The 15,053-nt window shown below is 32.6% G+C and overlaps 2 protein-coding genes across 2 annotated transcripts; one reads left to right on the forward strand and one right to left on the reverse strand.

Annotated features, from left to right (window-relative positions):
- The first annotated feature begins 21 nt into the window (after positions 1–21).
- LOC144852584 (integral membrane protein GPR180-like) lies at positions 22–6,817 on the forward strand. The gene is made up of 4 exons (XM_078710479.1): positions 22–548; positions 724–1,279; positions 1,988–2,243; positions 3,760–6,817. The coding sequence occupies exons 1-4, from the start codon at positions 58–60 to the stop codon at positions 3,903–3,905; spliced, it is 1,449 nt and encodes a 482-aa protein (XP_078566605.1). The 5' UTR covers positions 22–57; the 3' UTR covers positions 3,906–6,817.
- A 251-nt stretch (positions 6,818–7,068) lies between these two features.
- LOC144852583 (carotenoid-cleaving dioxygenase, mitochondrial-like) lies at positions 7,069–13,056 on the reverse strand. The gene is made up of 8 exons (XM_078710478.1): positions 12,865–13,056; positions 11,903–12,303; positions 11,076–11,223; positions 9,901–10,346; positions 9,099–9,207; positions 8,705–8,790; positions 8,258–8,369; positions 7,069–7,845 (listed from the first exon to the last, which is right to left on the reverse strand). Exons 1-8 carry the CDS (start codon positions 12,998–13,000, stop codon positions 7,691–7,693), a joined length of 1,593 nt encoding a protein of 530 aa, XP_078566604.1. The 5' UTR covers positions 13,001–13,056; the 3' UTR covers positions 7,069–7,690.
- Positions 13,057–15,053: the final 1,997 nt, after the last annotated feature.

The raw sequence follows: 15,053 nt of genomic DNA on the forward strand, positions 1-15,053 counted from the left end.
TTCGGCGGAGAAAGAAACAAAACGCATCTTGTTTGAGAGAAGAAAAAGTATCTAAAAATGCATATTTCTTTTGTTTTTATAGTGGTATCTTGTAGTGCATTTCATATTGTAAGTTGTATGCATATAGTTGGGACGTGGGACAGCGGTAGTTTTTCAAGTCTGCTCGCAAAATTCAGTTTTAATCGGGTTAGCGACAGCGCGATGGACGGAGGAGGATATGTTTATGGTAACGTTACTCTTCAGTATGGTGCGGCGACAGATGACCAGCAGAGCCTAGCGAGTTTTTCTTTGATGTTGCTAGACAAAGATGCATTTCCGAAATACGATGATGCTTTATCGAGTCAAATATTTGATTCCTGCTCAGAAGTATTCGATGTATTAGTGGACCAAACAAACTATGAAATGATAAACAGGTGCAATCCGAAAAATATGGGTAAATACATCGTTGAAGTACCTTGCCCAATTGACCAGATCTGTCCCACTGAAAGAGAAGACGATCTTGTGCAAGATTCACAATTTACATTCCAAATTTTAGATAGCAAACCAAGGTAAAACTTGTCACACTCATTTGTTCATGTTTTCAAAAATGTAAATAAAAATTGTTTAATATTTTGGTACAAAAAATGTATTTATTTTTTCTTCACTTTAGTAAGTCTAACATTAAAAATTGATGATGCGCAGCACTGTTATGTAATTTTGGAACACTTTTCTTATTTTCCACAGGTATTGGTATCTAGTTCTTCTTGCCTGCTACCCGTACGACAATGAGTCTATGACAAAGAACTGCACATGGGCCCAGTCAACATCAGATGCGGTGGTTGACTACAACATCTGGCTCGTCAATGGCTACCCAAACGGCAGCTTCAACTTTAACCCCTTCACATTCCAATTCTCCTACGAGAAACAAACCATCCTTCAGATGTTCATGGTGTTTGCATTCCTCTATACAATCCTATTCCCTGCACAGATTACAGCGCAATGTGGGCAGTCGCATCCATTGGTGAAACTCCTCACGCTGTGTCTGTTCCTGGAGTATATTGGCGTAGTGTGTTTTTTCATCCATTACGTGTTATATGCGGTTAACGGCGAGGGCTTTTCATGGTTGGAGCACATGGGCCAGTTGTTTCAAATAGTGATGCAGTGTTGTTTTATGCTTCTGCTTTTGTTGCTGGCTAAGGGCTGGACCATTACAAGAACCGACATTCATCAAAAGAAGATAGTTTTTGCCGTTTGGGGTGTTTATTCGCTCTTTTATGTGTTTCTGTATTTTTGGCAAATGGTAAGCTGATTTAAACGTTTAAAAATATATATTGTTCCTAATATATCATGATTTTTGTTATGATAAAAGCACCTTATCAAAATTATAACATAAACATTTTTTATTTGAATGAATTATGTTTCAATAGTTTATCAAATTAATAATAAATTGTTTTGAAAGCTTTTATTTATACCAGTACATATTTTAGATATTTTTGTAATTGCTGTTGGCTAATATTTTAACTTTTTTTAGTGTATAGATTTTATACCTTTGTACAGAATTTTCAATATTTTAATTGTATGTTTCAACAGCCCTTAATGATCAATTCCTTCACTGGAATTGGCAATAGATAAATAAATTAACCTGTTATTAGCAAAATTGCAACTCTTTACAATTTAATGGATGAGTACTAATTTTAATTTATTTTGCAATTTATTTTTTGTAGAAAACCGTGTTATCATCAATTGATAGTTCACATTATAAATAATATAGATGAATCTTTAATCATATTAATCATTTTTCTAATTTTGATATCAATAACGTAATTATGTTTCTTTAAAGATTACTCTATCCTGTTGCTTTAAAATTATTGTATGTAAACTCTTTAATTGTATTATTTTAATAATGATGGTACAGTAACAGTATTGTATTGAACGATTCTGAGCAAGTCTATCTAGGCTGTTCCATATCTGGTTAATAAGTTTCATTTTTATACATTTCATTTAATAGTTGATGATCAGTTTAGTGTCCGATACCACCGAATACCAGTCACTTGCCGGCGGCATCGTCCTAGCCCTCCGACTCATCATTCTCATCTGGTTCGTGTATGAGCTTCACACCACCCGGCTTCAGGAGAGTGCTGAGCCAAAGCTTAAGTTCTACAAGTACTTTGGCATTGGTTACTTTGTGTGGTTCATTCATCTACCAATACTTGTGATAATCGCTGCTCTGATCTCACCACAGTATAGACTGAAGGCTATAACTGGTATGTTGTAAGAGTGAAGTATTCTGTAACAATCAAAGATTACAAAAACTGAAACTTGCTTGTGACAGAATATCTATTGTTGATAGTTTCAAAACAAGTTTTTTAGATTGAATTTAAGATTAAAATTATGAACAATAAAAAAACAATACCTCAAAGAAAACAAAACCGTTATTGTTGGCAACATACTGTATTTACGAAAAGTTCATGTTTATAAAGTAGGTACAAATTTTCTAACATACATGAAGATTGAAGCTGGAAAAAAAGTTCCTTTATAATAATAATAGTTATGTAGTAAATCCTTTCCATAATTATTACATAATTTTATAATAATTTCATATTTAATGGAACTCTGGCTTCAAATGAGCCTCTTGAGAGTGATAGTGCATGATAAAATTGCAGCCAGAGATGTAAAGCAGATGTATTTATTTTATTAAAGCTCTGTCTACACTATCAAACTAGTTTGACAAAAAAAGTGTGATGTGCCCAAATATGGTTGTGATATGCTTAAATATGGTAGTGATATGACATGATCATGTCCATATTTGGGCACATCACATTTTTTTGTCACATAATTTGATAGTGTAGACAGAGCTTTAAATGATTGCTAGATTCTAAGTACCGTTCAAAGCAATAATTTCCCTTGCTTATAATCAAAGACTGTATTCAGGAAGATGCTTAATAATGCATAGAAACCTGTCGTTAATGTACATGTCCTATTTGATTCATATTAACGTTTATCAAATTTCCTGTCTGCGTTTGTCTGAAACAAATTTGTTATCCAGGTTTATATTATATGTGGGCTTTCATTTCACTATTAATTATTTTATACAGTTGGTGAATCCAATATTGGTCATCATCCATATTAAACCATCTGCATAAGTTGAATACCAAATTGTTATATAAATCTTTATATAATTCCCCTGAATATTGTATTACCATATATTGTACTGTATATTATTATGATTCCATAGTCGTTTTTTACTGAAGGATGGCTGATCTGTCTACAATATCAAACTAGTTTGACAAAAAAGTGTGATGTGCCCAAATATGGTAGTGTTATGCCCAAAGATGGTAGTGATATGACATCATCATGTCCATATGGGCACATTACATCATTAGTTTGATAGTGTAGACAGAGCTTTAGCCTAATGAAAGAATAGTGTAAATTCCGAAAGTTTGACACTTTCTTTCTGGCTGTTGCTTATTTCCATTGGGATCCAGCCATTGATACATCATTTTTTCCATAATTAGCCTTTAGAATTATGATTATTTAAATATTATTATTGATATTATGTTTTTGTATGAAGGGGCATATTCAGAATTTTTAAATAGGGAAGCTCTAAACATATACAATGCCAGTAATATTAATAGTCAAAAATATATATAAAATATGTTATTGTCATTTTAGATGTCAAAGGGGGAGCATGCCCCTATTGCTACTGAACCTCCATGAATCTGCCCAGATCCATAAGTAATAAAGTATAATTAATTATATTTGCTAAATTTTATGTTTCAGGTATGACCTTGTCTGGAGACCTGTTATCAATCTCTGCAATGGTGTACCTGCTATGGCCATCACGTAATCCGACATACTTTAAACTCGTGGTAGATGAGCGGAAGGTACTGCTCCAAAAATATGGCTACGCCTATAACACCATCTAGAGTAATGCTCCTAACTGGTGATTTTATTGATAATCTTGATACAGATAGCTTTTGATTTAGTGATGTTGACAGAATCGAGGATGAAGAGAAGTGTGTCCACATGAGCAAAAATTAAAGGAGTTACTATAGAAGACATTTTGATTTGCTCATTGGTCAATGCCTTGGCTAGCCTTCTTGGTTTTGTTGTCATTACTAATACACCAAAAGCTATCTACTCTACCTTAACCTTAGGACCTAGTCCCTTCTCTACCTTGATAGAATATACTATATATTTCTGAATATGAAATATTATATCTTGATACAAATTACTAGTTACTCTACGTATATAATATAAACTATATAACATACATTAGTAAAATAAGTATCAGCTCTGTTTGTTTATTGGTTGGCCAAGATCTGCTGTTCAGCCAATGGTGTAACGGCTATGAGCACTCACTGGCTAAACAGAGGGGCTCCAGAGCTTATGGAGGTCCCTGAGCAGTGTCCAGAGGAAAAATCAGGCATTAAAATATGTTGAAAAGGGCTAAAAACACCTGAGGCCTCAAGTGTTGGAGGGTTTCAGGCCTCAGTGTTACGCCACTGTGTTCAGCGTTTACAAATACAAAAATAGAGACCATTGTGGTTTGACGAGAAGTTTTCAGTGAGGCTTTTTTTTAATAGTAACATTTATTTTAATGAAATGGTCAATCAATCCCCTGTGTGACACTTGGTTCTTGCATAATTAGCTGTACTGTAATAATCATGATGCTCTCTACTTAATATTAACAAGGGTGCCAATATTTTTTATTCATTTTTAATGACTTTTTAATTAATTTATTGTACTGTATAGTTAGGTGCTGTAAAAAGGGAAAGTGTTTAGTAGTATTAATCTGTCAGTTGTAATTATTATCATCATGTATTTAAATAATGTGATCTTATTGAACCGAGGTGCTGAGTAATGAAAGAGAATTGAGCTAGCTTATCAGCCTGGTGCTATCCTGAAATGACTGTTATGATTGGTGCATGTTGAAGTAATTCTAGAAGTATGTAAAGAATCATATAATTCTACCAGCTCCTGATAAAATTATAGTAAGACAGTTTAGCATTAAATCATGTGTGAAATATGGTATAGTAATAATAATACTGTTTATCATTATTAACAATACTTTGTTAATATAATTCCAATATAATCCCACCCTTTAATTGTTTCCAAATTATTTAGGCCATACTCCAACCAACTTAACTTATAGCATAGCACTTGCATGTGCAGAATGCAGTAGCTGCGTAGTGATTACAGGACCATCTTATCTTGATTTGGTTGTATTTTTTGTGTTCAATTGTCAATATTATTTTTTTTTAAGATGTTTTTTTACTGTTCATGTTTTGTTTGTATTACTGTATATATTTTTACAAATATCATAGTTCTGTACTTATTTTTTAATATACCATAGTTCTGTACTTATTTTTTAATTTTATAAATTATGATTTGTTAAAATTTGATTTGACAATTTTCATTTATATTAAGAAATTTTATATTTAATGATAGTTTAATTGTGTTCAGTACTGTCTATGTAACATTTCAGGTTTTTTTTAAAAGATAGAATTGAAGATATAACACATGTTAACCTTATTGTTTGGTTCCCACTAGGATGCAACGCAAGGACGTAGAAGGAACATTTGACCAATCACAAGCGATGGATTATCCAAACTGTCGCTTGTCATTGGTCAGTTTGCTTGTGTTGCGCCTACATCTTAACTTTACTATCATTTGATTGATATAGCCATGTTATTAAACATTCCTTAAGTCTGTTCTTTGGCAATAGTTAGTATTTATTTATCGCAAATTACAGTAATCATCCCTTTCACATAACGTAGTTTAACTCAAGTTTACACACACAGGGGCGTCAACACCTTCATTTTGTATGGCATGTTCCTGCCCCGGTGTGTGTAACTGTAAAACGCTTAGCAAGGTGATGTGAAAGGTTTAATTGAGAATCTCCTCTTTCTGAGTGTACAGCTAGTTATATATGTTATTCAGTGCAATATAATATACAAAATAGTGTTAATTATACTGTAACAAGTTATTCACCAAATTAGCCAATCTAAATAAATCTCTGTCTACACTATCAAACTAGTTTGACAAAAAAAGTGCCCAAATATGGTAGTGATACCCAAATACGGTAGTGATATGATGTCATCATGTCCATAATGGGCACATCACAAATAGTTGTCACATAAAGTTTGATAGTGTAGACAGAGCTTTAGCAGTGTAGTTCATTTAGCATAGCATAGATTTCTTAAATGTGTAGAACAATTTATATCTAAAATCACAAATTTATCGCTGAAATCACAAATTTATCATTGTTTTAAATTATTTTTGTGTACTATTGCGTTGGTTCATTTATTAGCCATGCATGATGCTACAACATCTAGAAATTAGCATAAACGGGTAAACATTATAGTGTAAAAATGTAAACATCATAAGGTGTTATATTCCCTTTACAGTATATATGTTATATTATATTATTTAATTACTGGTATATGACTAAACCTTGTTGAAAGTAAAAACACATTGTTATTTACAGTGTAATTGATTACCGAGAAAGCATGCAAATGTTAAATAATAGTCTCGATCTCGCAATTCTAGTTTCATATATCTTTGTTTAGGTAATAGAAATAGTTTTAGAATACACATTATTCGCAGTAGTTACATTTTATGCAAAGTTAAATAATGGTAGGGATCTTCTCCAAAATTACATATAGATATAAAAAAAAATATTTATGTCTACTTAATTGTGCAATTAGAATAAATGTACTACAAACATTCAAACCATGAATGGTTACAATTGTGAAATTGTGTTAGAATAGAATTATTATTATATTATAAGAAGATATAATAAAAATAAGTCATAAATAAAAATAACAATAAACAATTGTTACAAATGCTTTTCTTTTTGTGGAGCTATTCAATTTGTGACCGATAAGAATTTTATAAGGAGAGATTTAGGATTATTGGAATTATTTGCATAATTCTTATATCCTGGTCTTCACCAATTATTATTGATACTTAAAATTGATGTTAAGTCCAATTGACCTAGTATTTTAGTAAGCCCATACAGCCTACTACTGTATATAGAATTTCTAACATTGATTTGATGTTTTTAAATTCAATCAAAGAAATTCAAATTAAAGTACAAACTAGTTTGACAAAAAAAGTGTAATGTGCCCAAATATGGTAGTGATATGACATCATCATATCCATATATGGGCACATCACATTTTTTTGTCACATCAAGTTTGATAGTGTAGACAAAGCTTTAGTGAACATAGTGGTAGTAGTATAACATTATTAAAACTCTTCATTCAATTTATTAACATCTTTCAAAATAACATGCATCAAGTAAAATACTTTTTAAATCTACAGTCTCCTATTAAAATGTATTTAAATCTAATCTCTCGAATAAACAAACAAAATACCAACACTTCACAACATGTGATGAAAACAATATTTATAAATAATTATGTAATATATTTTTGAATACAATCTGTTATGTGACCCTGTATTGTCCAATCAAAACAAGATTTAAATTGAGTGTTATCCAGATGTCTGCACTTTATACTAAGCACATTTAAGCCCAAGTAAGCAGTGGGTACTACATTCTCAATGAACTTAGTATAAAGTACAAATTACATCAGGGTAGGGCAAACATCTGACCAATTACAGTACTCCACACCCTGGCGCAAAGCTTCTCTACAGTAGTTACAAACAATATTACATGCATTATCTACTTTCAATGAAAAAAGACTTAGAATTTTGATACAAATCGTCCATGTAAACTATAAGCCCATCTTTCAACTGGTACCACTGCCCTGCATTCCTCTTTAAAAGTCTTGGCATTGAGGACAAGCAGAAACGGACGTTTTCCTTCTCGGCAATCTAGAACAGTTGACAAAATCACCCCTGGAATATTAATATAACATTTTAATATAATAAGTACAAATATTCTGTTTGTTAAGGAAAGCTGGGCATGGTAAATCAAAGATATTGAGCCTTCCTCCTCAGAAACATTTCTAAAAAGCCCTTTGTGCAGAGGCTCCCTATCATTGCTATCTGTTACCTGTTTCCGGACTAAAACTTATGTTGAACGCTCCTTTTCTTTTGTTGCACTCTCTCTTTGGATCAAACTCCCTCCTTTTGTAAAATTTCACCTACTTTTGACTCATTAAGTTTAATTTAAATTGAACTCATTTATTTAGCAAATTTCAGGACACAGTGCGTCTTTGATCATGATTGGAATTGGCACTATGTTTGATTGTTATTGTTATGGTAATCAGGATAAGATAAATACATGAATATTTTAGGTGGAACATACCATCATCTTCTTCTTTTGCTTTTGGGTTTGCAACAAACACTGGTTCAGACGCATGGCATCCTTCTTCAAACCACCTCACATATGTTTTATTTTCAACATCAACTTTCAGTAACTAGAAAAAGAAAAGATTAACATACATAGGATACTTAGTGCCGTAACTGCTTTGAGCGCTCAATTGCTAAACCCAGGGGCCCTTATGAGCATTTCCCAAAGGAAAAAAAGGGCATTAAAATATGTCGAAAAAAGGTTAAAAATACCCGGCCTCCAGCAGCGTTGGAGGGCCACTTAGGGTTCCTAAACCAGGGGCCTCAGGCCTCTGCATTATGCCACCGAGGACACTGAACAGTGACTTATCTCAATGAGGGTGTCTCATCGCTAATAGAAGTCTGTTAAATGGAGTTTTATAGGTGTGTGTTTGAAAGATCATAAGGGGTGCATCGTTCTTACCTCTTTGAACCCTGCACTAACTCCATAAAAGTATTTGTAAGGTTTGCCATTGTATTCTTTGTAGTTCATTTGCGGAAGTTCAATGCCTAGAATTATGAAGATAAATTTGAATAACAACAAAACTTGAGAGATTACATACACTGTGTGAATTTAATACCAGTATTTATTTATAAGAGTGCTTAACTGTACATTAAGCATCATCTTAAAATTCCATTTGATTCATAAACAACAGAATATTCTATTTAAACATTTAAAACATACTTTACCCTGAATTTTAAAGTGATAAAGAAATGGTGAAAGTTAAAAAACGAACTCTGCTGTATTGTTTTGGCGTTTATGCATCATAATAAAAAGATGCTTAATCTAAAAATGTTTACAGCATTATTCCACTTACGAACATCCATTAAAACCTCTGAGTGACAATGGACCATTCCGTCGTCTTGAACAACAGCACGACAGGACGTACCAACAGGAAGAGATAATTCACCATTTGTCGCAGAATCCTACAAAAAAGGAAAAACAATGTGAAGAACTTTTGACTATGTGTGGAAAGCCTCTATTTTGTTTATAACTTTATATGGTATTGTTAATAAAATCCCAAGCATGGTGCATAAGCATGGTAAAAGTTTAAAAAGGTCCATTAAAGAATATCTTTTATTAAAGTATACCTCAGATGGTAACCTAATTAATTAAGATACTGTATTCTTTTATTTTTATATATATAATGTATGTAAGTGTTGTATTATTATTATTTGTATAATGTAAAGAGGGACTACAGCGACAGGCCCATCGGGCCTTTTGTAGTCTCTCGACTATATATATTATATGCCAACCATTGTTAATGTTATGATATAATATTTTTGGTCAATAAATGTTTCTTGTTTCTTGAATGGTATTATCTTATTTTACATTGTCTCGTCCCTGGTATGTATTCAATTGTTTGAAGGCAAAATTAATGGTATGATCCAAGTTGGTGCAAATTAATATTTTATGGTTGAATTTTTTGTTTTATTTGTAAAAATGAATGAATATGTTTTCTTAAGTGGTTGAATTCAATCAGTCTCTTAATGTAATATTATGATTTTGTTCTTTTATTAACATTTTTTTTAGTGATGATTTTTTTGGCAATAAAGAGTAAAGATATAAATCTAAAAAAAAAAACCTAAAAAATATAATATATGAAACAATTAGCAAACCTTTTCTACTTTAAGAGGCAAAACAAAACGTCTTGGAGTTGCATATATTTCATTTAAATCATCCTTTTGAATATTCTCAAGGAATAATTTATGAAAAATATCGATGTTATCGTAATGTAGAAGGTCCATGAAGATGTGACCATCCTTCTCAAACGCATTAACATGATGAAAAGCAAACATGGCGTCTGCTTTGTGCTTGACAACAATTTCACCCGTCTTCTTGTCGATAATGTTGATATACGTTGGCTTTGTCTTGTCAAAGGTCAATGTGTTGAAGAACGTTTTTCCCGTAAATTGTGAAATGATTAAGGATAGGACGTCGACGATAAACGGGTATTCCATCAGGATGATGTAATTTTCAGTCATTCCAAAGCTGTGGTAGTATGATGGGTTTCGTCCTGACGATGATGGTATGGTGCTAACCACTGACGCAGTTGGCCCTGATTCTAGTGACACAAAAAAACAAAATAGTTTAAAGATATACTGTCCCTAAAAAACATGAACAATGTAGATTAATAAAATCAGACTTTAAATAGACCATTTTGTAGTTTTAATCAAGTTATTTACTTCTGTAGAACAAAAATAATGGTTTCACTTAAGAGACAAAACAAACTGTTACATTTTTTGCTTTAAATTAACATTTTTTTCAGGTAACAATATTTGTTTCAAATTATCCAATTTTTAGTTAAGGTTGATGTGTAGCATTAAATGGCATATTCAACCAAATTCAGGAGAACAATATATCTTTATTAATAGTATTAGAATGATATGCTCCATTTGTAGTTGTTGTTGAAGAACTGGAAATTCACAAGTCAGTTAAACAGTTGTGTCAACAGTTTTTACCTAGGACAAATTGTGACGTTTCGATGACTCTAAATCTCAATCATAACAGTTAATATTAATGCAATCAAGTAAATTGGATTTATATATAAACATTTTTATTGCAATGAAATTTTCTCAAATTTTATGATTCACTCCATGTAGGTAAATTTAATATCTTTAACACCAGGTCAGGTCAAAAACTCATTTATAATATTGTATGAAATTGCCTGAAATGTTACGATTCTACTCCATTTTAGTAAATTTCATATATTACTATTTCAATTTAATTTTTAGGTCTTGAGAATTGCTCACTAGTTTAAAAAAAATGCTAATTTTGAGCAAGAGTATGGAACCTTTCTTTTGAGCATCAAAGCGGACGATCTTATAGCAACTTCTTCCAGAGAATGCTGTACCAAGGTTGTAGACAGTCCCGTCAGATTCAACATGTGGATGCGCTGTCTGCGTGTTCACAGCTATGTTATTTCTGCCATAAATATTTACCTGTGAAAAATAACAAATAGACGATAATCTAAAAATAATTTATCAAATGAACTAGCAAAAAAATAAATTATATGTGACTGAGTATATCAGTATCTGTATAATACAAATACATTTATTCATCAAATCACAAATAAAATAATAGTATGTACAATGATTCAAGAAAATGATGAAATGGGGTCTCAGGAAACAATTATGGTGCAATTAAAAAAGAATGAGATTACAATAAAAAGTACAAATTCCAACATCAAATACAAAATTCTTTAATTCGTTACGAATAATCCCATGTTTGAATACTACTTTTTAGGGGGTGGGATTACATTTCTCAGAGAAATTAATCGCATTCAATTTTAATCATATTTAATATCTACTATTTGTTATTATAGAGGGTGATCCTAAACAGCATAATATGCTGACAATCAACGGCCCTCATATAAAACAATCATATATAAAAATAGAACTATACAAAAACTTTACTCGGTATAGAGAAATATAAAACTCAGTGGCGTAACGGCTATGAGCGCTCAGGGGGCCCATGAGCAGTGCCCAGAGGAAAAAACATGCATTAAAATATGACGAAAAGGTTCAAACGCCCAGCATTGGAACTTGGAGGGGTTACCTAACCAGGGGCCTCAGGTCTCTGCATTACGCCACCGATAAAACTATTGCTCTGTTAAGTTACCTTCTCTGTATTCGTCATTGAATCTAAATCAATTTTGCACAAGTTCTGCGTTTCTGAAGATGCATATAGTTCATCAGCAATAGGAATAATATTCACATTTCCGTTGTCTGTCAGCTCTGGAACCGAAAACTTTGACATGAAACGATGGAAAATACTCTTGCATGGATCTGGGTAGGACGCGGTACCAAATTGTGACACAACGATGCGATTCTGTTTGAAAGATTGTCTGTAAGTCTCACTATTCAAAAAATGACTTTGATACGTAACGCTGCCATCTTTGATTGTGAATCGTAACAACATTGCAAATCCATCGAAGAAGTGGTTCATTTTTTGGCCGCCAACCTCGTATATGGCTGGACCAGTTCGAAGCAATTCCCCACTAAGCCATTGTGGTAACGCTCCTAACATATATAGAGAGAAATAACATTCTCAATTAATAATGTCAGATAATTTAATAAAATAAAACAATGTTGATGAGTTGTTTAGGAGATTTGATTTGGAGTGCTAGACGTATACAGGCATATAATAATAGGCATCTAACTGTATGCAAATTATTTACTTTCGTTGTTGGCTACTCAGATAAGAAAATAATGCAAAAATCATCTTATTATTATGAAATATTACTAAATACTACAGGCCTAATAACTACTATGAAAGGTAGCCCACATAGGGCCGGTCAACTTTGTGACATTGGTTGGGAATTCCCCATGTTTGTTTGTTTACTCTTCCAGCAGTCTCCATCATCACACACTAGGCCTCTTTAGATGTAAATCTCCTTTCCCCACATTTATTGCGTTGGCTACTCGGATAAGAAAATAATGCACAAATCATCTTATTATTATGATTACAGGAGGCCTAACTACTCAGCTACTGTAAAGGTCGACTTGCGACATGGGGAATTCCCCATGTTTGCTTACACTTCCAGCCTGTCATCACACACGGTTTGCCGAGTTCAGTCTTACCTTCGATTACAGCTTCTGTTGGGGCTGGATTATCTTTCAAATGTGTCTTTGTTAACATTTCATTAATAGAAGTCGACATGATGCTTGCTATGCCTAATCTACGAAAAAATAGCCTACTGTTACGAAGAAGCAACATTTACACTGCGAATGATCCGGATTTCCAAAAAGATTAGGCTTGGCAAACTAAATTACTGTGTACTGGGTTAGTCGATTATTATGTAGGGAGTTATTAATAAATCCTTGAACATTAGTTATGTCACGAGGAAGTCGACAATAACATTAATGACCAATAAAATGTAGTGCAAGATATTTTCAAAAAATAGTTTCAAAATGCATAGATTACATAGATTGTTTATTTAAAATCTGGAAGGGCATATATAGGCCTGTGCTCAGCAAATTCTGACATTAATATTGTGATATTAATAATTTATTTATTACGAGGCATTAGATATTACCAGATGCTCACCCAAATTACTACACGGATCATATCCAATATTGTGATATGATATTAATAAAAATATTAAAGAGGCAGCCTAAAATATGAGCCGTGCTCAGTCAAATTATGATAACGTTAACAACCTATCCAATTCCAAGTGAGACAAAGTTGTCTCAGCCATATTAATGGAAGAGGCAAACAACTGATACGTTATTAGCCGGGGCCTAGTTACTGATTTATTATACCAATTTTAAAAGCTATATATAATTATTTCATATTTACAATTTAATATTATTCTATAAATATAGTTAGTTGTTATTGAGACTATATTCATTACAGCCAAAAAAATAATTATGTACGAGGACAACACACAATGATAGCTGTTAGTTATAAAAAATGACTACGCGATTGAGCTCCAAAGAAAAGAACTACATTCTTTGTATTAATGTTATAATATGGCCGGTTGTGTGATACCAAAACGGTTTAAAATGCCCGGATAGAAAAGTAATCTCTAAATAGCCAATCAACGGAAAGCTCAATCTTCTCAGAATGCTCAGCAACCAAATAAGCCAATCAACGACAACTATCTCCGTCTTCTAATTTGCATATTAAGTTAAGAAAAGTTAGAGAAGAAAGCCAGAGCGCCAGGAGATGAGATAAAGTAGGTTGTGTTTTATTTGTTAAAAATATACATTAATCAAACATACATCACCAGGCAATGTAAGTAAACATTTAATTAATTGTATAGATATTTAATAGCTCATCAATATAATTAACAGAAGCCTACTGTAAATAAAATTGAAACCATGCACATGCTCATTTCTCTGACCTGGGAGTGAGATCTCTTCCCCCGTGTCGTCGTTAAAGCCTAAGCTCACATCATCGGTGGTTGAATTTGTTTGTCTTTTATCCTGCCTTTATACCAATACAATTTCTAGGCCTAGGCCTAATCTTTATTCAATTGAAATCATTTTGATTTAGTTTATAAAGCATCAGGTTTTCCATAAAGTATAACTTTAGATCTAAATAGATGGTTCCCCAACCACCATTTTATTTCGTGTGAAGCATGATTACATTCTCAAACTCACAGCCACCAGTTGTGTGCTGTGCTTGTGAATGACGTCATTCATAGGAGGGTGTTTCAACGTGTTACACATACGGTGTCTGTTGACCAAAAGATGCCATAATTTCTCACCTCTGTCTTTGATAGTTTTAGTTTGTTTATTATGCATGTTTTTTATTTCAGCTTCACTCCTAATTATTATCACGTTATAGTACAGGGTTAAATAATTATTTCCTACATTATTTCATACACAACTGTAATACCATTTTATAAAAAAAAATGTTTCATTGCCTGGTAGTTGACATATTTATCTATAAATGATTTTCACTACTAACACTTAGACATGCACACTGGTGTTGTTGAACACTTTTTTTTAAAGGAAATGGAAACACAAAGGTAGGTTACTAACGCAGCAAGACATATCGCTTCGAGCATCCAAGCATCAAAACAAGTAAGATCTGTAACTAGCTGCTAGGCTTGTAATGTAGATTTAAGAAAAAAACTCATAAAGCCTTGTTATTTCATATTTGTTTCTTGGTTTGTCTGCAATCCCATGTATATTCCATTGATTACATATTTCTGCCATGATGTGTTATGCATCTTGCGGAAGTTGGTGTGTTTTTCGGTTTGCGTTGAGGTCTGTTTTCTGTTATCTGCATTTTGGTTTTCTTGAAAAAAAATCAAAATATT

This window comes from Antedon bifida, chromosome 9, assembly GCF_963402885.1.
Source record: "Antedon bifida chromosome 9, ecAntBifi1.1, whole genome shotgun sequence".
Taxonomy (NCBI): Eukaryota; Metazoa; Echinodermata; class Crinoidea; order Comatulida; family Antedonidae; genus Antedon; species Antedon bifida.

What these genes read in the sequence shown, in the direction of transcription:
- LOC144852584 (XM_078710479.1), top strand. Translation starts at nt 58, where the DNA reads ATGCATATTTCTTTTGTTTTTATAGTGGTATCTTGTAGTGCATTTCAT. An exon ending in TTCTGTATTTTTGGCAAATG is followed by an intron (nt 1,280 to 1,987) that starts GTAAGCTGATTT and finishes TTCATTTAATAG; the next exon opens with TTGATGATCAGTTTAGTGTC. An exon ending in TAGACTGAAGGCTATAACTG is followed by an intron (nt 2,244 to 3,759) that starts GTATGTTGTAAG and finishes TTTATGTTTCAG; the next exon opens with GTATGACCTTGTCTGGAGAC.
- LOC144852583 (XM_078710478.1), bottom strand. Translation starts at nt 13,000, where the DNA reads ATGTTGCTTCTTCGTAACAGTAGGCTATTTTTTCGTAGATTAGGCATA. An exon ending in CAATGACGAATACAGAGAAG is followed by an intron (nt 11,224 to 11,902) that starts GTAACTTAACAG and finishes TATTTTTCACAG; the next exon opens with GTAAATATTTATGGCAGAAA. An exon ending in TTAGTGCAGGGTTCAAAGAG is followed by an intron (nt 8,370 to 8,704) that starts GTAAGAACGATG and finishes TTCTTTTTCTAG; the next exon opens with TTACTGAAAGTTGATGTTGA.